The sequence below is a fragment of the Lynx canadensis genome, chromosome A1, assembly GCF_007474595.2.
Source record: "Lynx canadensis isolate LIC74 chromosome A1, mLynCan4.pri.v2, whole genome shotgun sequence".
Taxonomy (NCBI): domain Eukaryota; kingdom Metazoa; phylum Chordata; class Mammalia; order Carnivora; family Felidae; genus Lynx; species Lynx canadensis.
Genome location: NC_044303.2, coordinates 171,208,729 through 171,231,665, shown reverse-complemented (window position 1 = coordinate 171,231,665; position 22,937 = coordinate 171,208,729). Strand labels below are relative to the sequence as shown.

Sequence of the window (22,937 nt, the reverse complement as noted above, 5' to 3'; positions counted from 1 at the left end):
CAGATATCTTTAAACTGGGTGTCTCAAGGCAGGCCTCCAGTACCTTTGCTGGTAAGGCAGAAGAAAAATGACACGGTTCATGAGAAGCTCTATGAACTCTCTTTTTCCTCCAACATGATTTATATGAATATTTAGGTGAAGAAATAACAATCAAATAATTCTGAACTTCTAAAACCTTTTTCGCAAAATGGGCTAGAAAGCAAAACTTACATAAACGCTCAACAGTTTCTCAAGTTTTTTTTTTTTTTTCTCCAGAAGAAATGTGGAGCCAAAGGTAGACTTTGCCATTAGAAATAATTTGATAAAATTTTCTTGTGAAGAATATAGCCTAATTCTTCTAGTTTGTTAAAATTTCTACTGATTTTCCCTTACTTTGAGTCTTTAAGAAGCAAGAGAACAATAGTGCTCATTTACAAAATATTACAAGTGTTAGTAAAATTCTATCAGGAAAGGGGCGCCTGGGTGGCGCAGTCGGTTAAGCGTCCGACTTCAGCCAGGTCACGATCTCGCGGTCCGGGAGTTCGAGCCCCGCGTCAGGCTCTGGGCTGATGGCTCAGAGCCTGGAGCCTGTTTCCGATTCTGTGTCTCCCTCTCTCTCTGCCCCTCCCCCGTTCATGCTCTGTCTCTCTCTGTCCCAAAAATAAATAAACGTTGGAAAAAAAAAATTAAAAAAAAAAAAATTCTATCAGGAAAACCTCCATTGGAATTCCCACTGACAGAACTTAGTTTTGGTGACCACAGGCTACACATCACTACCTCAGGAGCATCTGATGAAAGGGCCTTTCTGTGGTAAACTGCCCAATAAAAGTCTCACAATTTTACCTTACATCATTCCTCCATTCTCTAGGAGCTCTGTGACCCTAGAGAGATTCGTTTTTTGAAAGAAAACCAAGGATACTTGTGGCCTTGTGGAGGCACAGCAAAAAAGAAAGTTACTACATGAAAACAGGACAAGGGAGTGCCAACTGTAGCATACGCACAGCCCTTCTTGGGGATGGTGGAGACTCTAGTAAGAGTCACAGTTACCCTTGTAACTTGCTGTTCTTGAGTTGGAAGGGAGAGAGTCACTGAGCTGTAAATAAGAACAAAAATCCTTTTGCAAGTGCTCCACAGGGAGCACTAGAAATAGTCTCATAAGGAAAACCAAAAGGAGAAAAGTTACCAATAAGACAAAATTCTAATTTCTTTCATTCAGTAAAAAAATAAAAATATTGGAGATGTTAGCATATTTCTACCATAAAGATTATTCACTTGGTTTCTAAAACAAAACTGTATCTAAGCAAGCAACAGAGTAGTCCAAAACCTTATTTCAATTAATTGGGCATTATTCTGACTGCACCCTTCACACTAACCTACTTGTCCTTTTTAATGCACTGCTTTTAAAGCTATTCCATAAAGTACTGCCTTTATAGCTGACACACTGGATAACATCATAGAGATTTTTCACAACTATGTTCCTACATAACATACCTTCTGTGAGGAAAACTAACACATGAAAACTCTTTTCTTACCCAAGATACACATGTCTTTTCTGGTGCTAAGTAATCAGTTACAAAAATACTTACCATACCTTGTCATAGTTATCTATGTAAGTGTTCTTACACTTTCTAATGCTCATAAGACATGTAAGACATTCATAAACACTTACCCTTATTATCAGATGATAACCTTTGAAGTTTTCTACTCTAGTCTATTCCTTTTAATTATTTTTGCTACTCACAAATGGGGGCCAGGAAATATGCTTTGAAAAACACTAATTTATGCCATAATCATTCATTTTTCATATAAAATTATAAATTTCTCAAGGACAAAGGAGCTAGGTTTGTTGGGTTTTTTTTCACTGCTGTTGTCCTTGGGATATTATCCAGTACTTAGTTCATATTAATTTATGTGCCTGTACTTAACACAGCAAACTGTGAAGGTCTTCTTGGAGTTGACAGAGTAAGGTATAGAATGGCAAAGGGAAGCTGAAGCTTAATTAAAAGACCAGAGAAAGTCTTCTAGTACTCAAATGCCTAGCAACAGAAATATCACACATCATGATAGCAATTTTTTTTCTCATTTTAGAAGTTAAAAAAGGTATATTATTAGGTTAGATTTAAAACATCCAACTTCTAATGGCTCTGTAGTTGCAGGCTGTACTTCTGCTATATCAAAAGGTCTGCTCAGTGCTCTGAAAGTCAATTTCAATAGAGAAAGAATCTTGTGATAATCACTGGATCCAACAGCATTCAAATGGTATGCTCTACTTTAGGCATTAACTGCTCCTCCTGAAACCCTCCAAGTAGAAGAAGCTATCTCTACTAAAGAAAATGCTTCTGGAATGTGTCTTTAGGAACCAGTATTAAGTGTACTACAGCATTACCTTAATAACATCAAGATTAAGAAGGTTTTTCCACCGTGATTCAGGGAGGAGTGACAGAGTCACCAACTGCTCATTCAACTGTTCTGGGGAATCATACTCTATCATTTCATCACTTGGTTCTATGGTTTCTTCTGATAATTCCACATCTTAAAACAAAAAAATTTCAGGTGAAACATATTAATGCAGAATAAGATTTTTATCATATAAAAGCAACTTAATTTATTCCAAATCCATTTGTATTTCATAACATGCTTACTCAATATAGCCTTAAAAACTCTATTTACTTTTACTTCCTCATCTTGTCATATTATCTACAATTCCCATCACCAGAAACAAAAAATTTCTCCACTGGTATAATATTAATATCTTATCAATACCACAAATTATATTTTTGCATTAATTCATGACATCTTTAAAAATATTTCCTATCAGTTGGAAAATACTTTGATTCAATGCATTAAACTTTGCCTTCAGTAGTAATATCCCCCATGTTAGGTTTATGAGATTACATTTCAAAAATTATTTTACTATGTTGTGATTACCTTGGGTTTGACAAGTACCAGGAAGCATCACTACTGAAGGAACATAATCTGTGGGAAGTGGGCGTAGTGAAACAACTGAATACAGTGAAACATTGGACCTGAGAAATAAAATATAAACAATATTTTAAGACTTTTAAGTTTTTCCAGAAAAACTTCAATTACTGGTCATTAATAATCTCTGCAATCTTGAATTCAGCTTGGTTCCAATCACTTATAAGTAGAAAAAAAATCTCCAATAGTATTAATTTGAAAATGCCTTGATTCAGGTCATAAATGTCATCGCTAGAGAGTTGTGCATAAACTTTATTTATTAATGGAATCTTTATTTTTTTACAGTTTTTATTTATTTGAGAGAGAGCGAGAGAGAGAGCGAATGTGGGGATGGGGTGGAGAGAGAGGGAGAGAAAGAGAATCCCAAACAGGCTCTGTGCTGATAGCACAGAGTGGTGCAGGGCTTGATCCCATAAACCATGAGATCACGATCTGAACTGAAATCAAGAGTCAGACACTCAACTGACTGAACCACCCCATGGAGTCTTTATTTTAATATAGTATGAAAAGTATTTGAGAGATCAGTAATGAATACTTGCATAAGATAACATAACCTCCAAACATTTAAATTGTTTTGACAAATGGCAACCTTCACTTAGGGAAATCATTTTTTTTTTTAATCAAGTCTTTTTTTTTTTTTTTTTTAATTTGTTAACATTTATTTCTTTTGAGAGACAGAGCATGAGTGGGAGAGGGGCAGAGAGAGAGAAATGGAGACACAGAATCCAAAGCAGGCTCCAGGCTCCTAGCTGTCCGCACAGAGCCCAATGCGGGGCTCGAAGTCACGGACCATGAGAGCATGACCTGAGCTGAAGTTGGACTCTTAACTGACTGAGCCACCCAGGCACCTCCGTTTTGGGAAATCATAACTAAAGGAAAGATGGACTCAGTTAAGTCAGACAGCAAATATGCTGTAACAGTCATGGTCTTTCCCTTCTGTAGAACGGTCCTCTAAAGTGATCATGGTTCTGCTACTTGACCCTGCACCACAGCCTTGGATGACTAATCCAAGATACCTCCCCCAAAGGGCTAATCAGATTCTCTTCCCCATACATTATAAATCTGGAATGTAATATAATAATTGGGACTATCAGGGGCACCTGGGTAGCTCAGTTGGTTAAGTGTCTGACTTCAGCTCACAGTCCGTGGGTTCAGGCCTCGCATAGGGCTCTGTGTTGACAGCTTGGACCCTGAAGCCTGCTTTGGATTCTGCGTCTCCTTCTCTCTCTGCTCCTCTGTCTCTCTCTCAAAAATAAATAATAAAAAATAATAATAATAATTGAGAGTATCAGGTTCTGAGTTATATTAAGCGTGACACTATATACTCCTGCTGAGGTCCAATAGGTATTCTACTATTTTCTTGTCTTGATTATTCAAGCTTCTTAGATTCTAGGAGATATTCCAATTTGCATGTTAAGGTGGCCAGAGTCTATTTCTATTATATATTGAATTTATTTTCATATCCTAAAAATCCAGTTATAAAATTTTATAATTAGAAAAGGGATCAATTTTTTTCTCTTCCTTAATAGTAAGAGTTAAAGGAATTATACAACTAAATTCAGGAAGCAGATAAAACTTTTCTAGACTCAAATGATGGATCTTTATTTTGAACTCTTACATGTTCATCATAATGGAGTTGGAAGATCATCATAAATACCATTTCATGGTTATGAAGAGTTATGTAACTAGAATGAAATCTTAGAAAGCATTTTGCCCATACTTATGCCTTATTTTGCAGATTAAGTACGCTGAGTTGAGAAGTTGGCTAAAGTCATAAAGTGGTAATAGGGCTGTGGCAGGAAGGCCAGACCAGGCCTTTTAAATTTTAAAATTCACTTATCCTTTCTGCAAATAAAAACCAAATATAACTAAAAATCAGTCCTGTGGTTTAGAATACACACTGAAGCAAAGCTATCTAAATTATCAAGTAGATGTTAAATATACTCATGGTGAATTGTTTATGTGAAATTACCATTTTATAAATTAAAACAAAAACAAAAACCTAAATGGCAATGTTAGCAATGATTTTCTGACAGTATCATCATCCTCTTCCCTACCCAGAACAGAAATGTATATAAGAACTTACCAAAGATAAATTCCAAGGTGGTCTACGTGGGAAGTAGCCAGAAAGTCTCCAGTAGGGGACATAGTAACATTGAGAGGAGCAGAGTCCAACAGAAAGCTGTCTATAAGGCTATAAAATGAATTAGAATGTTAAAGTATTTTAACAAATACCAAAAAAGGACATAACTCGCAAAATATATTTTTGCTAAAAGAACAGGGTATGAAAGATGAAGAAAATATTCATGTTTTATTTCTACAAATCAACACAAGAAAGCCATCACTAACAAAGAGCTTTGTCAAATACGTTAATATGTGAAAATAACCTCTCTTAATGAGAAAGACCTAGAACCCTAAATAGACCAATTAACTAGAGAAAGAGTTTCAATAACAGGGAAAATACTAGAGGAAATGCTCTCTTTTTCTGGAAAGCCACTTTGGTAGACTGACTTGGGGACAAATTCTGAAGACGTAACACATTTAAAATAAGTCTTATTACCAGTACTCTCCTGTATTTTTGTTATTTCAGTGAAATTTTAAAAAGGCTTAAGCAACGAAAGGAAATAATGAAATGGCTGTGAATAAGATTAAGAAATAGTAACGGAATAACTTTTGTGCAAGTCTACCTATTTTTCTAATAGGTAACTATGCTATACGCGAAACATGAAAATTCAGTCTACAGAGCACAACCACAAAGCCTTATAGAGCTTATGCAACCCAGTCTCACAACTTTAAAATGCTGGAGGAGTTGAAAAGTTGGGGAGGGAGAGGAAGCAATTACACACAGGCAGGAGACACAGAACAGGATCCTCAGAGAACAAAGTGACTGAGATGAGCCTTACAAATGAACAGGATTTCAATGGATGCCGTTGATAAAGTATTTCCTGGCTGAGGGAAATGGGGAGGTCAAAGTGAGGTCAAAATACAATTGGGTGTAAGAGAGAAGTGGTTTGATAAATTAGCAAGTGCATAAGCATAAGGCTGTGTACAGCACCTTGAATACCATACATCTAAGTTTGCTTTTTATCTTTTAATCAAAGGAAAAATCACTAAAGGCTTTTGAGCAGATATAGGTGTAATCTTCACTTTCATAACAAAATGTGCCATCAGAATGTAGAAGATATGTGAACAGGAAGTATATAGTGAGATTATGGTAGCAGTCATCTAACCAAACAATAAAGAGCTGAACTAGAATGGTGGTGGCAGGAAGTGACACAAGGGGATCTAAGGAGCAGAAAGGTCTAACCCATTGGCATCTTGCAGTGGAGGCTTCTTACACTGGCTGAGTGTGAACACTTTGTATACTTTAAGAGAAGCATACGGGTTTTAATCATGGCTGTTTTAAATACTACTTTATTCACTAAAGCCAATACATTATCCACGAGAAGGCACAGCAAAATAACTGAAGTTTCAAATCCACATTAAATAAAACAAATTAAAAAATAATAGCAATTAACACTTTTTTAGCGCTCCATGTTAGAAAGTACTCTGAGCACTTAAGTCTACTCAATTTAATCCTCACAACCCTCTAAGGCAGATCTGTCCTTACTATACAGATCAGAAAAATGAAGCCCAGTAAGATTTAAAAATGTGCTCAAGATAGAAAGCAACTGAGCCAAAGATTGTCACCCAAGAAGTCTGAACACTTAATCACTATCAACTCAGTAAAACCACTACTGAAACTAAAGATACAATAAACAGCTAGATAGCAATATAGAGACCCAGAGGATGCCTACACTGGTGATGCATGGAACATACTCTAAGCAGCTCAAATGTAAATGAAGACTCTCCAGTGGCGACATTGAGTGACTTTTTCATGATAAAATCTCTTTCTTAATTTGCTCAGAGTGATTGAAAATATAAAGTTTAAATAATGAATGCAAGATAGGAAAACAAAACTAAAATTAGGAGCAATGAAGACAAACACACAAAGAAGTGTGCTCAGGACAATGACTGCTGTTTAATTCTTAGTTACGGGGGACAAGGATGAGTAATAACCTGTCTGATTTCTGTTTAAACCTACTTTGGAAGCTTACAAAAATGGCTGTTCTTCGATCAAGGGGACCTGGGAGAAAGGAAACGTTTGCTAAACACTTATTATATACCAGAGACAAATTATTTATGGTAATTCACTTAATGCCAACAACCCAGACGGAAACATTATCTCAGCACATACAGATGAAGATTAAACCTAAACACAACAATTTCAGATCTTACTATTTCTTCTTTCTTGATCAATACTTGCTCTTTAAAAGTTATATGAGGAGTGAAACTTCCTAACACATTTAGAATCTGTTAAAAAGAGAATCTAATGCTTGAGCAAATTTATGTTACTTGATACTATATTTTGTCGAATTCACTGTGCAACTTGACTTCCACAGCTGTTATGTGTGGGTGGATTGGCTCTCCATTATGTAAAAGCATCAAATTAAAGAAAGGTGGTTTCCACATACACAGTGTATTTTACACTGCCACCTTAGTTCATAAAGCATAAGTGTACAGGCTTAATCTCAGACCTAACGACCACACTGTCTTCTGCTAATCCCACAAAATGAAAAGCCCCAGGTAAATTATAATTTTTTTTGAGCAAACATTAACAAAACTTTAAGGGATCAGATTTTCAAGCACAGAGACTTGCATGTTATACAGGTTAACAGTAAGTAATTTCTGATTATATTCTGAGCAAATGCAGACAGCATCTAACTGTTCAATCTCCAAAGGGACAGAATTACCTTACAAAAGGCTCTTAAAGAATAGAAACAAAAGGGATGGTTTTTGCCTCAGTGAGAAATGCAAAACAATGTTGTATTCCAACAATTTTCATGTAATGCTCCACAGAGAGCAGGGGTCAGAGGGTGAGAAAGAACAAAATGTAAAATTCTATTAACTATTTACTTTTATATTTTCCTCACCCCAAAGGGGCTCAATCTGAATTTCTAATAGATGAAAAACAACCAGAAATAAGTAGTAGATGCCAGATAATTTCAGAGAAAAAAATTTCAACTCTACTTCTCCGAGAATCCTATAAACACAAGGAAATTGTCAGCACTTTAAAAACATTTTACAGAAAACAGTTCAGAACGTATGCCATTTGCTTTAGATAGGTACTGCAGATGGATACACATGTATGTTACCACGCCCAAAGGTTTGCTCATACTTTCACTTTTCAGACCGTAAGTCAATTCATTGTTTAAATATTTAACATGTTGTGTAAATGATGAAACTGCTTGTTGAGCAAAGAACTAGGAATATCCAAAAGTTACCTAGGGTTGTAAAATGAAATACTGATCCTCACTTCCTTATTATCTCTACAAAATCAATTCATCCCCAGAGCATGACACAACTAAGCAAAGTTGATATCACAATTATTGGGAAATCTGTTTCTTTCTTCTGTGTTTATTACAGCAAAATGTCACTTACAAACTATGCAACCTTGGGTAAATGACTTCTCTCTGAGCCTCCATTTCCTCATTTGTAAAATGGGACTAATAACAGCAGTACCTACAGCTATTAGGATATGAAGGAAGATGGAAATACAAGCACATATGAAAGTCAGCTTAGCTGCAATCAGGCAGCAGCAGCTGTTTGACATTGCTTTTCAAGCTTTCTCATTCACTGTGCCTCATAGCTGAACCAAGTAAGTATTTATGGTTTTCTTTATTAAAATATACTTTGGTCCAATCAGGGTAGAAATTATTAGATTTTCTTTTAACAATCCTTACATGACTGACTCATTTCTTGCCCGTTTGTTTCTCCCAGCTTCCCTCTGTATTCACTTAATATGTCTCACGGTTCATCTAAAAATAAGGCATCAGAGTTGAAAACCGGTCAGATTTAAATCCATTCAACTTTTTACTGAAATAAGAAATTTAGCAAAAAGGGTAAACGTTGAGTCAAAGACTGGTAGCTTTGAATGCTGGTTTAAGAACCTAATTCTTATATTCCAAATATATGTTTATCACTATTTATTTATTGTTTGTTTGTTTATTTTTGAGAGAGAGAGAGAAAGAGAGCGTCAGCGAGGGAGGGGCAGAGCAAGAGGAAGACACAGAATGCGAAGCAATCTCCAGGCTCTGAACCGTCAGCACAGAGCCCAAAGCGGGGCTCCAACACACAAGCTCCGAGATCATGACCTGAGCCAAAGTCAGAAGCTTAACCAACTGAGCTGCCCAGGCACCCCGTGTTTACCCTTTTATTTTTTTAATTTATTTATTCTGAAAGTGAGAGAGAGAGTGGGGGAGGGGCAGAGAGAAAGGGAAAGAGAGGATCAAGAGGATCAAGAGGACAAGCAGGATCTGCATTGTCAGCGTGGAGCCTGATGTGGGGCTCGAACCCACAAACCGTGAGACCATGACCTGAGCTGAAATCAAGAGCCAGTTGCTTAACCGACTGAGCCACCCAGGTGCCCCTTACCACTTTTAAAAAATATTTTGCCAGTTTAGTACTATTCAACATTAACCCATCTCTCCCATCTAATGTGAACTGAAGCTAAAAAGGTGTATACCTTGTACAACTTTCCTACTGTAAGGCAATTTAATTATATTGTTAATTTTTAGAAGATTGTGAAAGTCTGAAGAGCACAACCAATATTTCTAATGTAGCCTTCAAAAAAGGAGTTTTTAAAAATTAAGGAAGTACAAACTTTAAGTGAACTTTTAAAAGCTACAAGACACAGCCAACGAATTAGATTTTGTTTGACTATATTTTGAGTGAAAGACAGACACACCTATAGAGAAGGTTCCTAGTTATTAAGCTGGACCCGTTAGACACTCTTGCTGTGCATGTTCCAAATCTGGTGTGTATGCTGGATGGACAGCTGTGCCTCATTCCTATACCAACCTTAAAGGGAAATGAGTCTATCAGGGTTTTTCCTTTCTAAAGGTCAAACTGCTTTCAGGTATAAACTTATCAATTCCTGAGAAAAGAGGAAGTACAATTGGACAGAGCTTAATTTAGGAATTTTTCAGAGGTTTAAAAAGTGCCATCTTCCTTCCCATTTTTCCCCACCTTACAGTATGTTCCTGTTAAATAGATACTTCATTGTTTCCATCACTACTTTCATACTCTAAGCAATTCTGTTAAGTGATATGATTTTAAATTGTGTCTATTCCTACATAATTTTTAATAACAAAGCTAGCTCCCTTGCTCTCACTCTGTAGGTCTCCAATGTTCAAATTATTTAACAGAAGTAGGTAAATTTTCAATTTAAGTGCTGTTTTTGTAACAAGTTTCTATCTACGAAACGAAACGGATTTATGCATCTGCATGCTGCTGGGTTTTACCCAAATTCTAAGAAACACATTATCTAAAACAAGAATTATGTCAGACACAGAAAATACATAGTATATAAAAGTAAAGTTGGGTTTTGGACCTTTTAACTAAATACAACAAAAACAACAAGAAGACACTAAATAAGAGTTTCCAGTCCTAAAGTCTGAACTCTATTTTCGAGTATCAAAAAGGTCAAATGAGCTTTCTTAAAGTTTATTCAACTCACTTTCTATGTCTCAATTTTGCCAAGTACAGAAAACCTAAGAGAGATTGCATTTTCCTCACTATTATCTTTTATGGCACTACTCCCTCCCAAAAAACAGGTTTTTGATCTAACAGTAAGGTTAGAAAAATCCCCAAAATATATTCACATTCAAAAGGCACACAAACCATTAACTATAGGTAAAAGTTACACGTAAAGACGATGACTGAGAAATCTTCTGACAGAGGTTAGGGGTTTAAAAATAAACTCACCACCCAGATGGAAGGTCCCAAGTTCTAACAGTGCAATCCATTGAAGCACTTATTAACCAACGACCATCAGGACTGAAAGCCTTCAAATTAAAAGAAAAACAAGAATACACATATAATGCGTGTGTGCATTTATGTATATTTGTGCCTGTATATTTAACAGCTTAAAGAATGCAAGAAATGAAAACAAGATGCAGGCTTCATAAAAAAATAAGTCTGAGTAAAATTTAAACTGCTGCATTTTATAGAAAAAAATTCATTTCTTATATGCCACTGTTTGGATATAAATAAGAATTAGGTTTTTACATGTATCATAAAAAGTTTTAAAACAGTATCATCCAATTTTCAATTTTTACTACATAACCACCTACATTTATAGACAGTTAACAAATGACTACAAACATTTTCAGGATAAAACTGCTAGCTATTCTGAGAACATTCAATGAAATATTTTGTTAGCCTAATTTCAGTTATACAGTTCTGTGAAAGAAACAAAACCTGTATTTCACTAAAGAATCTAGATATTAGACTGGCTTTCTTAGAGTCCAAAATGATTTTGAAAACAAGAATGCAAATGCCCTGGGGCGCCTGGGTGGCTCAGTCGGTTGGGCATCGGTTGGGCATCTGACTTCGGCTCAGGTCATGATCGTACAGATTATGTGTTTGAGCCCTGCATCGGGTTCTGTGCTGACAGCTCAGAGCCTGGAGGCTGCTTCAGATTCTGTGTCTCCGTCTCTCTCTGCTCCTCCCCTGCTCACACTGTGTCTCTCTCACAAATAAACAAACATTAAAAAAAAAAGGAATGCAAATTCCCTTAAAATATTAAAATTACTACACAAGAACTTCTATTTACTTGTTGCTTCAGTTAAAGATCCTTTTATAATGATGTTTTAATTCCAAAATGTAATTTAACACCACAGTAATTAGAATTGCAAAATAAAAGTAAATAATAAACTACTTATGCCACCTTAAAGAAGCTATATCTTTTCTGTTGATATAAATGGGTAAATAGCTCTCATTTTCCTGTAGCACATATGTGTTGTGAGGCTTAGATCAGGCCATATATGAAAGAAGACCCCCCCCACCAAAAAAAACCTTTAATGTTTATAATGGTAGATTATTCATCCAGGAGTTTAAACACACCACAGGGATTATCACCATCCATATTAACAGATGATACTGGGATAAGTGGACTCCAATCTGTTCATTGGGTTGTAGTGATACAGCAGAAACTCAAACCTTAAGGTACAGTGAGTTTAATTTACAGAATCAAGTACATTAAGGACAGGGAAAATGACTCTGATAGGTAATCTGTGTTATATGCTCACAGATTTAACTGAACAGGAATAATTTATTGCTGAGTAGGAGAAATTCCAGACATACAAGTTCAAAATAAGGTTTGAAAAGGAAAGAAAGGGCAAGCTGGCACCGACTGGTTTTAAAAATGCATCAAAAAATTTCATCAAAATCACTCCACTCCTGCCCTCATTTCTACAGATGATAACACAACAAATTATGTTGCCAATTTCCTATCTGCAGAACAACACAATTTCCTGGCTTTTTCCCCTATATTTTTAAGGGAATGGATAAACTGCTGATTTTTGGTACAAGAATGGATAAATAAATATAGATGTTAGAATTGCCACTAAATAACCCAGATTTTAATTTTTTCCTGTTTTCAAGTGAATCAAGATGTGAGTGATGAAAAATAACAATATATAAACTTAATATAGCCTCAATATATATTTTTCAAACTAGAGTACTTTTTGTATCTTATATCCCACTATAAAAACGTAATAGTAAGCCAAAACACATTTTTATTGATTAAACTCTTTTAGAGTTAAGAAATCTAAACTCTAGAAATAACACTAAGCTAGAATAAACCAGATACCAGATATTCAAGGTCCCCTACTATTCATTTGTTATGCATTCAGAAAATAAGAAATGAATTCTCTCAACCTAGTTTAATACTAAATACTTATGTTTCAATAGATCATTTATTCTCCAAAGGATATTTTAGCCTTGTTTAGAGTTTAAGAGAAAAAGATGAACTCTGAGATTTATTTATACTTCAATCTGACGGCATTAACTTCTTTATATTCTAAATTTTCTTTAAAACTGTATTCTTTGAAAATTAATTTCCAAATTATTTTGAATATCTCATATGAAAACTTTAACTCCATTAAAGGGCAATAGTTTTAATATATTTTAACCTAAACAGAAACAGAAATTAGTCAAGTTTTAATTAAACATCAAAAGTTTGTTTTACCAGGTCATTTATTTGGCCGTGGTGTCCAGAAAACTCTCTGACAATCTTCCTAGTTTCAATATCCAGAACACTAATGGAGAAGTCATCCAAGGCAAGTCCCAGAATGCCACTAGTAAGATAAACACACCAGTTTTAATAAACAAACCAACAAACCTTTCACATTAAAATCTCATAGTCATTTTAATTTTTTTTTAATAATCAAGCATACCTGTGGGGAAATTAAACAAAATTCTGTTCCTTTACATTAAATGTATAATTTTCCCACCTGGTAAATTATGTACTTACATTATGACTTTTACCAAAAACATCAAAAATAAAATCCATAATCATTAAAGGAAAAACTTTACCTGTCTCTATGTAGCAGCATCGTATTCGGAGACGAATCAAGGCTCATAGAGTGTATTAAAATTTTGTTTTTAAAGTTCCAGAACTTGAGTAATCCTTCACTACCAGTTGTAATTGTCAACTGGTTTAAGCCATCCACTGCAACACCTCTAACAGATCCTTTATGAGCTTTAAAACATATGTTAAAAGGAAAAAGACATTAAGAAAATGGCACTGCCTCTCTAAACACTACACAAAGAGTGATTCCTTCATTTAAATTTCTAAGTTCCCTCTATTTAGCTCCCTTAAAATCTTAAAATTAATCTGGATTTCAGAAGATTATTATATTGCTGTAATTAAAACAATATCAATCTGGTTGATGCCAGAAAGCTTAAGATTTTCTGCTTAATGAAAGGGGAAGAAAACGCAAATTTTAATTTGTATAATATCTACTTTCCTCTAATCTATCAATAACTTCATTCTATTTAAGTATTTCAACATGGTGTTTATAGTAGGTGTAATGGCAGTAACTGCTAGATAGGGTTGACGATAACCCATCTACAACCTTACCAAAATGCCTAGCACTCAAGAATTTAATAAATGCCAGAGACAGTTAGTTATTAGCCTTGTATATTATTATTCTTTTTAATAAAAAAAGGGAAAAAATTCATTACCTTGATCCTCGCCAAAACTTCCTCGATGAATACCAGACTGCATATTATATACATCTACAGTTCCTGATGACAGACCAATTACAGCAAAGTTTCCACAAGAAGTTATATCTACTGCCTTTGGAAAAAAAAAATTTTTAACACAAATTATACAAAAAATAACTAATATTTTTACTGTACTTTATGGTTTCCAAATGTCTTTTCACCTACTAATTACCTCATTAAAAAAAAAAAGAAGCATTCTAAATGAACTGCCTCATTAATTTTCGTAAAGATAATGTCATTGTACTTGGGTGTATAAGAAATAACTGCTTGATTCTATGTCCATTCTCTAAGAAGTATACAGAAATTATTATCCAAGAAAATAAAACATAACCAAAGTTAACTCAATTGAAATTTATAAAGTAAGAAGAATTGTATTTCAGCTGGCTTTCAATTTTAATTTATTCACAATACCGCTAAAGTCAAAGTATTCCACCGCCTAATTTCTTTACCTTACCTTATGTAATTGCTTCTACAGCAGATATAAAACTGAAAACATATCATTAGGATGGTCATCATTATTATATTAAGCTTTAACTTTATTGTCTATAAAAAGAGGCTAACAACAGACAACATCATAGGATTGTTGCAAGAATAATATAAAATAATGCCTGTTAGGGGCACCTGAGTGGCTCAGTCAGTTAAGCATCTGACTCTTGATTTTGGCTCAGGTCATGATCTCATTATCGTGAGACTAAGCCCCATGTCAGGCTCCACACTGTGCATAGAGTCTGCTTAAGATTCTCTCTCTCTCCCCACCCCCACTCTGCCCCTCCTCCCCTCACGTGCGTGCATATGCACACATGCTTTCTCTCTCTCAAAAAAAAATAATGCATGTTAGGCACAGAGCCTAGAAGAAAGTAAGCACACAAAAAATGTTAGCTGTAATTATCGTTACCACTACTAGTACAACAGCTACTCAAAACTGTGCAGGTAAACTTAAGAGGCTTAAGATAAAATCTCTATGGTTTACAAAACAGTATAAAAGCTTAAAACTGGATTTTTGTACTATGGAGAATAGAGCATACATACTTTCAAAATGCCTTGTACAAAAGAGAATCAACTATGTAATTATACTTTCAATAAGTTAAAAACAGGTATTCACTAAAAAACAGAATAGATAAGTTCAGCAAGGTTACATGATAGGTCAGTACACAAAAACTAATTATATTTCAACACGCTAGCAATAAACAATCCAAAACAAAATTAAGAAAGAACTCCATTTATAATAGCATTAAAAACAATAAGATACCAGAAAACCAAAGAAGTATGAGACTTGTACACAGACAACCACAAAATACTGCTGACAGAAATTAAGGATCTAAATAAATGGAAAGACATCCCATGTTCATGGATCAGAAGTAATATTAATATGGTAACACTCCTCAAACTGATTTACGGTATCAACAAAACCCCTACCAAAATCCTAGCTGCTTTCTTTGCAGAAATTGACAAGCAGATCCTAAAATTCACATGGACATGCAAGAGATTAGAACAGCCAAAACAATCTTGAAAAAAGAACTTGGAGGATTCAATTTTTCTGATTTTAAAACTTAACACAAAGGTACCATAGTCAAGACAGTGTGGTTCTGGCACAAAGACAGACATATAAAACAATGGAATAGAACTGAGAATCTGGAAATAAAGCCTCATATTCATGTCAAATTTATTTTTGGCAAGCACGCCAAGACTATTCAATGGGGGAAAGAACAGTTTTTGAATAATGATGCTGAGACAACTAGATATTCATATGTAACAGAATGAACTTGGACCTCTACATACATCATACACATAAATTAACTCCGAAAGGATTATAGGCTTAAATGTAATAGCTAAAACTATGAAACTCCTTAGCACAAATCACAGGAGTAAATCTTCATGGCCCTGGGTTAGGCAACAATTTTCCAAAAACCATCAGCAAAAAAAAAAAAAAGAAAAGATAGGTTGGACTTAATCATAATAAAAACTCTTACACTGAAAATGATTATCAACAAGAAAATGAAATGACAGCCCACAGAAAGGGGAAAAAACACTGCATATCTGATAAGGGATTTAGATCCAGAATACACAAACAGCTAATACAACTCAATATAAAAAGACAACCCCTTTAATGGGCACAGAATTGAAAAGACATTTCTCCAAAGAAGACATACAATCAGTAAACACATGAAAAGAGGCTCAACACTGAGTCCGAAACACAAATCACAATGAGATACTACTATATACCAACAAGGATGGCAATAATCAAAAGAGCAATCACAAGTGTTCATTAAAATGTATATACATCAGGGGCGCCTGGGTGGCGCAGTCGGTTGAGCGTCCGACTTCAGCCAGGTCACGATCTCGCGCTCCGTGAGTTTGAGCCCCGCGTCGGGCTCTGGGCTGATGGCTCAGAGCCTGGAGCCTGTTTCCGATTCTGTGTCTCCCTCTCTCTCTGCCCCTCCCCCGTTCATGCTCTGTCTCTCTCTGTCCCAAAAATAAATAAACGTTGAAAAAAAAATTAAATAAATAAATAAATAAAATGTATATACATCAAAACACTTATACATTGCTAATGGGAGTATAAAAAGGTGCAGCCACTTTGGAAAACAGGTTGGCAGTTCCCCACAAATGTTAAACAGAGTTGCATTATGACCTAATGATTCCAGTCCTAGGTATAAATGCAGAGAAACAAAAACATATGTTCACATAAAAACTTATGTGTGGTAGGGTCCCCTCCCTAAGAATGTGAAAACAAAACAAAACAAAACAAAAAAACAAAAAACCTCAAGGCAACCTGGCTCTACCCGTACATGATAACAACATCCCTCATGACCTTGTAACATGAGACCACTTAATCACACTGCATGTCTCTGTGTTACCATATATGGTAGACAAAGAAATAGAAAATGTACAAAACTATGCCATGTGAAGTTTGGGGCTCAGTTCTTTGGGTACAAACCCAACTGAGCCGTGCTGGCACAAATAAAGTTACTTCCTGGAAAGAAAAGCCTGGGAGTCAAGACTTCTTTTGTGAAAATCCTGCTACAATGCGCTAACGTTAGCATTATTTATAAGAGTCAAGAAGTAGAAACAACATAAATAGCATCAACTAATCAATGGCTAAATAAAATGTGGTTTCTACACAAATGTAGTAGTGTCCACAATAAAACAAGTATGTTATAAATGCTATAACATGAATAACCTTTGAAAACATTATGCCAAGTGATGGAAAAGCCAATCAGAAAGACTATATCTTGTATGATTCCATTTACATTAAATGCCCAGAATAGGAAAATCTATAGAAATAAAAAGCAGATTGTGGTTACCTAGGTTAGGGAGAAGAGAGAGGGGAAGTGAGAGAATGGGGTTTCTTTTTGAGTTGATAAGAATATTCTAAAATTAGATTGATTAGATTTTAGTGATGATTTCCCAATCCTATGAATATACTAAAAATCACTGGACTGTACACTTTAAAAGAGAATTTTATGGTTTATAAATTATATTAATAAAACTGTTTCTTACAAAGTAGAAGGATGTCAATGTCCAACTTTTGATTTTGGCTCAGGTCATGATTTCACGGTCCTAAGATTGAGCCCTGCGTCAGGCCCTGTACTGGGCACAGAGCCTGCGTAAGATTCTCTGTCTCTCTCTCCTTTGCCCTTCCCCGCACAGATGTGTGCTTTCTCTCTCTCTCATTAAAACAACAACAAAATCCAAAAAAGAAGCAACAACTCTGCAAACCAGAATATAACATTGCTTCTTTATATCTGAAAATCTGAATGCAACAGAAGTGGATTAACATATTAACAAAAGCAAACAGAAACAAAATTTCTAAAGAGGAGTAAACTCTTAAGTAAACACTGGAATTTAAAAGCTGTATTTAAGGGGCACCGAGGTGACTCAGTTGGTTAAGCGTCCAACTCTTGGTTTCGGCTCAGGTCATGATCTCACAGTTTGTGAGTTTGAGCCTGGCATTGGTCTCTGTGCCAAGAGTGTGGAGCCTGCTTAGGATTCTCTCTCCTTCTCTCTCTCTGCCTCTCTAAAAAATAAAGTAAAAAATATATACATAAAAAATGAAAGGTGTATTTAAGAAAGGCTTAGAACTCAATTAGAATTTCTCTATAAGGCACTTCTCAAGAGACAAACATAAGAAAATAAAGGCTTTAAATAACTTCTATACCTATAAGTCATTAAAGAGTTAGCTAAATCTTACTCCTATATCAGAAGAAATCAAGAAAGAAAAAAAACCCTTAAGATTCACATTCATTAAATATAGTTCTGTATACTCAGCATAAGTAAGGTAAGAAAGTTCATTGATAAATGTTGAATTCATCTTCAGAGGGTATTCTGAGTAATCCTACTTAATTAGAAAACTAAAGCAACTAATATACATCTAATTAAGCAAAACTTAACTTAAATCTAAAATAATTCTCTACAGTTGGAGAACCTAACACTATTAGAAAATAATTTAAAAATGTTAAACTGTTGTTTCAACCCACATGATCATTAATAAACTTGAGTATAACAAGAGCAGGACAATTTTACAGGAGAAAATGCTCTTATCAACAAGCTCAAGCTCACTTACTGTTGCGGTTATGTCATCTGTCTTCAGCTCTTTTGGCTTGAGAAAGTAAGCGCCTATGGTAGATCTCTGATAGTTCCAAGTTGAACAAGACAGTTTACCTTGATGGCAAGCAATGATACTATCCCAGTCACTTTCACGAGCCTCCTCTAAAATATAATGAAAATCATAAATCAAATTATTTTTCATTCCCTCACTCATTCATTTACCTATTACTTATTAAGAATATAATATTCTGGGGCGCCTGGGTGGCGCAGTCGGTTAAGCGTCCGACTTCAGCCAGGTCACGATCTCGCGGTCCGGGAGTTCGAGCCCCGCATCGGGCTCTGGGCTGATGGCTCAGAGCCTGGAGCCTGTTTCCGATTCTGTGTCTCCCTCTCTCTCTGCCCCTCCCCCGTTCATGCTCTGTCTCTCTCTGTCCCAAAAATAAATAAACGTTGAAAAAAAAAAAAAATTTAAAAAAAAAAGAATATAATATTCTATGTTATCATTAGGCACTAGGGACTGATGGTGTACAGGTAATTTCGGATAGCAATGAGCTTCTAATCTAACAAGAAATTCTGGGGGCACCTGGGTGGCTCACTGGTTGAGCTTCATTTCGGCTCAGGTCACAATCTCACGGTTCATGAGTTCAAGCCCTGTGTTGGGCTCTGCACTGACAGTGAGAAGTCTGCTTGGGATTCTCTCTCCCTCTCTCCATCTCTGTTCCTCCCCTGCTCACACACTCTTTTTCTCTCAAAAATAAATAATAAACTTAAAAAAATTTTTTAAAAAAAGCAATTCTGATTAGAAGAAATTATAATAAATAATGATAGTGTCTTATAAAAGCACTCAGCAAGAGTTTACAAAGAGACTTGAGGACAGTAATAAATGGCTCCCTGAAAGAAGCAATAAAACAAACATCAATTAATTGGGGGTGGGGACACAAACAGGTTCAAGAGTAACTTGAACAAAAAGAAGTAAGTGATGCATTTCCTGAGAAGGATGGGAAGCAGACAAGGCAACTGGGGCCATATCACAAAGTCGTGAAAGCTGTGTTCATAAGAGGAGATTACATCCTACAGGCAGTAAGGGGCCTCTGAAAGATTTTTAAGCAGGTGAGTAACATGATTCGGATGTCTGAGATCACTCAGGTTCTAAGATAAAAAATGGAAAGCAGGATGGTCAAAATAAAAGTTTAAAAAAAAAAAAAAAAGGAAAGAAACCATCATCGGGTTGATATAAGAACCTCGAAATGGAAATGGTGCCTTATTTCTATGGTAGTTTTCACTCAACAATCAACAATTCAATTCTTTGAATGAAACACCACTCTAATAATGTAGCATATAAGGACCTCAGTGTATTCTGATTTTGATTACAATAGAACTTTATGTTCTCTGTTCTTACCTTTTTATATTAGTGACTTTCATTACACCAGACATATAATAGAATAAAAAGGGCTACAAAATGAGATACCAAATACTGTTTATTAAAAGGTCTTACAGAGAAGACCAAAACCTGAAATTAAAAGATAACTGCAAATTATAAATAATTCTTTTTCAGTCTTCACATTAGATTAGTAGGCACTTGGGGTACTTCCAAATGCTTATTAATGCCTGCAAAAACATTCTTTAAAATGAAGAAAACTTAAAAATAGTAGGAAAAATAGAAAAACAGAACTTCTTGGAATACAGTGTTAAGTTACCTACCAGCTGCAAATTTTGTGATGGGTGGAAGCCTTACTGACAAGGCATTCTGAAGTCCTTTACGTTTGACTCTCTTCTTATTTATTAATCCTGGAGTTGAGGGAGAGAAGAACATAGCTATGGATCCTTCTTAATGAAAAATGAACATAAAAGAGAAGCAATTCTTTGTCATATAACTACACAGCTCAAGATACTCTTATTTAAGTTAGGAACCAAATAAAGATGATGTTATAACCACTATTACTTAAATCATTTTTGAAATTTAGTCTATATAATTAGATAAGAAAATAAACTATGAGATATAAATAATTGAAAAAAAGGTTAAAAAATCATTTTTTACAGATGATACGATGGTAATATAGTCATGTCAATCAAGAGAAACAACCAAATAATAATTAGAATAATCATTTTATTAGACAAAATACAGAACCAATAAAAAAAAGTGAGTTCTACAATGCAGTAATATTTAAGATCACTATAATTATTAGTTGGCAATTATAACATATTACATATTCTTATATAGTAATTACTAAATACTAAATATTGCAGATAGAAATATGATGAACAAAGATTACATCTATAACACTAGCAAAAAAAAATATTAGCATATTATAAAAAAATACATAAGATACCACTGAATAATCTCAAATATGGAAGACCAACAGGAGGAAAACTAAAAAACAAACAAACAAAAACTTCATTAAAGCACTAAGGAAAATAAAAAGTAACCTGAAAGAGGATATATCATATCCCTAGATGTGAAGATTCTTAAAGATATCAAATCTCTCCAATTTAATTTCTAGAAGTATTACTTTGAATGCTGATTAAAGAATGATCCTTAAAAAAAAAAGATCTTGTAACTCATCTGGAAGTATATACAAACATGAATAGCCAGGACAGTAGCTAAAAAGAGGAGTAATTATGAATAAAACTGGAAAACATTTTTTTTTATTTATAAAATCTTTCAAATGCTGGAAACTATGGGAAAAGATACAGAATAAAGTAAGTTCTTTCTGTAAAAAGATGGGACACTGCTTACTTCTATGCCTTCTCTAATGTCCCTTCCATGTTTAAAATCCTGCACTCTACACATGGCTCAAGATAAGTCATTGATGTCTTTTGGGTGGCAGCAGTATGTTTTTACCACCCAAGCTGTCTAATTCTTTTCAATAACCTTATAGCAGCACCTCAACCACTTCTACAGCAACACTGATGTTAAAAATCTATTACTCTTCCATACAGGGGTTTTTTAATTTTATCCAAGAAAAAAGGAAATTTATCAATGAAACCTCATCTGGCTGTCTCACAACCAGATCTTGAAACGTTTCTTTTGTGACCAGTAGCTTTTTTTTCGTCTTGCAAATGACCTACCATGTCCCAAACTCTTGTTAAATTTTTCATGTATTGTGGAAAATGATTGAAGAGTTCCATCTTGACCTGTTGATATATGTAGAAAATACCTATCAAACTTCATCAAAACAATGGATCATTTGAATGACAGATCTTAATGATTCTTAAAACTTGAAGTTACAGTTTGGGATACTTTAAAAGGAGAGCTAAATTGCAACTACTTCATTATAACATTCACTTGTACAAAGAATGCCATTTAGTAAGAACCAAGGATAATATGAGTTATTAATAATTTTCAGCAGATTATGAGACTTGGCAAGGGCCACAGTTTCAGAATCCAGCCACCTGTCTGTGAAGATCAGTAAATAAAATAACATTCTAAATGAAGACAGTATCTACAGTGCTTCCTGAAGTTTTCAAAAAGAATCTCCTCATTTACTCAGATTTCCAAATCACTCAAATTCAAATCTGAATCTGAAAATTCAATACCAAACCTAATAATTATTAAATACCCTGCTCTCAATACTTTCTGGGATAAACTAATAGGATGAAGCAGAAACTCACTTGCACTAAGAATTTGCTGTCCGTTTTGTCCATAATATCTGATTTTGGTAAGAGGAGCACTATGTCCCATTCTGAATCTCAAAAGCCGGCCTTCACCTGTAGGACCATCAAATATCCATATCTGCCAAGAAATAAAAAGGTAAGGTTCTTTCACAATGTGTTAAACGATTTGTAAGCAGTCAGATCATCTTCTACACCTATCAACTGGCACTGGGTAGTGCTGACTCTGGAGAAGGGGCTGGGGAGAGATGAACTGTAACTCTTTTTCACTTCACTGCAATCATGTAACCTGCTGTACTTTTGTTTCATCTATACCATTACTGTATCCCATTTTCCTTTCACCTTCTAGGTTTTAGGCTGATACACTAAAACAGGCTTGCAATAACCCCAAGGGTAGAAGCCAGGAAAATGATAACAACAATAATAATACCCTCAGAGCATTGTCGGCACCATTTGTGACAAGAAGGGGCTCTCTATGGAGAAATGTCAGTCCGGCAATCGCTGTAGAATGAGCATTTCTCATCTGATTGATTAACTTTTTGTCTTCTAGATCCCAGAGTCCAATATGGCCACATGGGCTTCCAGCTGCCATTATTGGATGACCATCTGTTATTAAAAGTAAAATACAGTAAGAAAAACATGCGCCATAAAACCACCAAACGTAACAATTCTTCTCTCCATCCCCTTAATCCATAAACATAAGGTTA

At 35.0% G+C, this 22,937-nt stretch overlaps 1 protein-coding gene across 1 annotated transcript in view; it reads right to left on the bottom strand.

The window, feature by feature from the left end:
* The window catches only part of WDR36 (WD repeat domain 36), a 42,572-nt gene that overhangs the window by 5,268 nt on the left and 14,367 nt on the right, over positions 1-22,937 (bottom strand). The window contains exons 8-19 of the mRNA XM_030326225.1: positions 22,661-22,836; positions 22,231-22,351; positions 21,688-21,753; positions 20,320-20,406; positions 18,635-18,780; positions 14,029-14,143; positions 13,378-13,543; positions 13,031-13,139; positions 10,765-10,844; positions 5,045-5,152; positions 2,908-3,005; positions 2,366-2,511 (exon numbers count right to left, since the gene is read on the bottom strand). Of these exons, the coding sequence (XP_030182085.1) occupies positions 2,366-2,511; positions 2,908-3,005; positions 5,045-5,152; positions 10,765-10,844; positions 13,031-13,139; positions 13,378-13,543; positions 14,029-14,143; positions 18,635-18,780; positions 20,320-20,406; positions 21,688-21,753; positions 22,231-22,351; positions 22,661-22,836 (1,418 nt within the window). The remainder of the gene's footprint in view (positions 1-2,365; positions 2,512-2,907; positions 3,006-5,044; positions 5,153-10,764; positions 10,845-13,030; positions 13,140-13,377; positions 13,544-14,028; positions 14,144-18,634; positions 18,781-20,319; positions 20,407-21,687; positions 21,754-22,230; positions 22,352-22,660; positions 22,837-22,937) is intronic.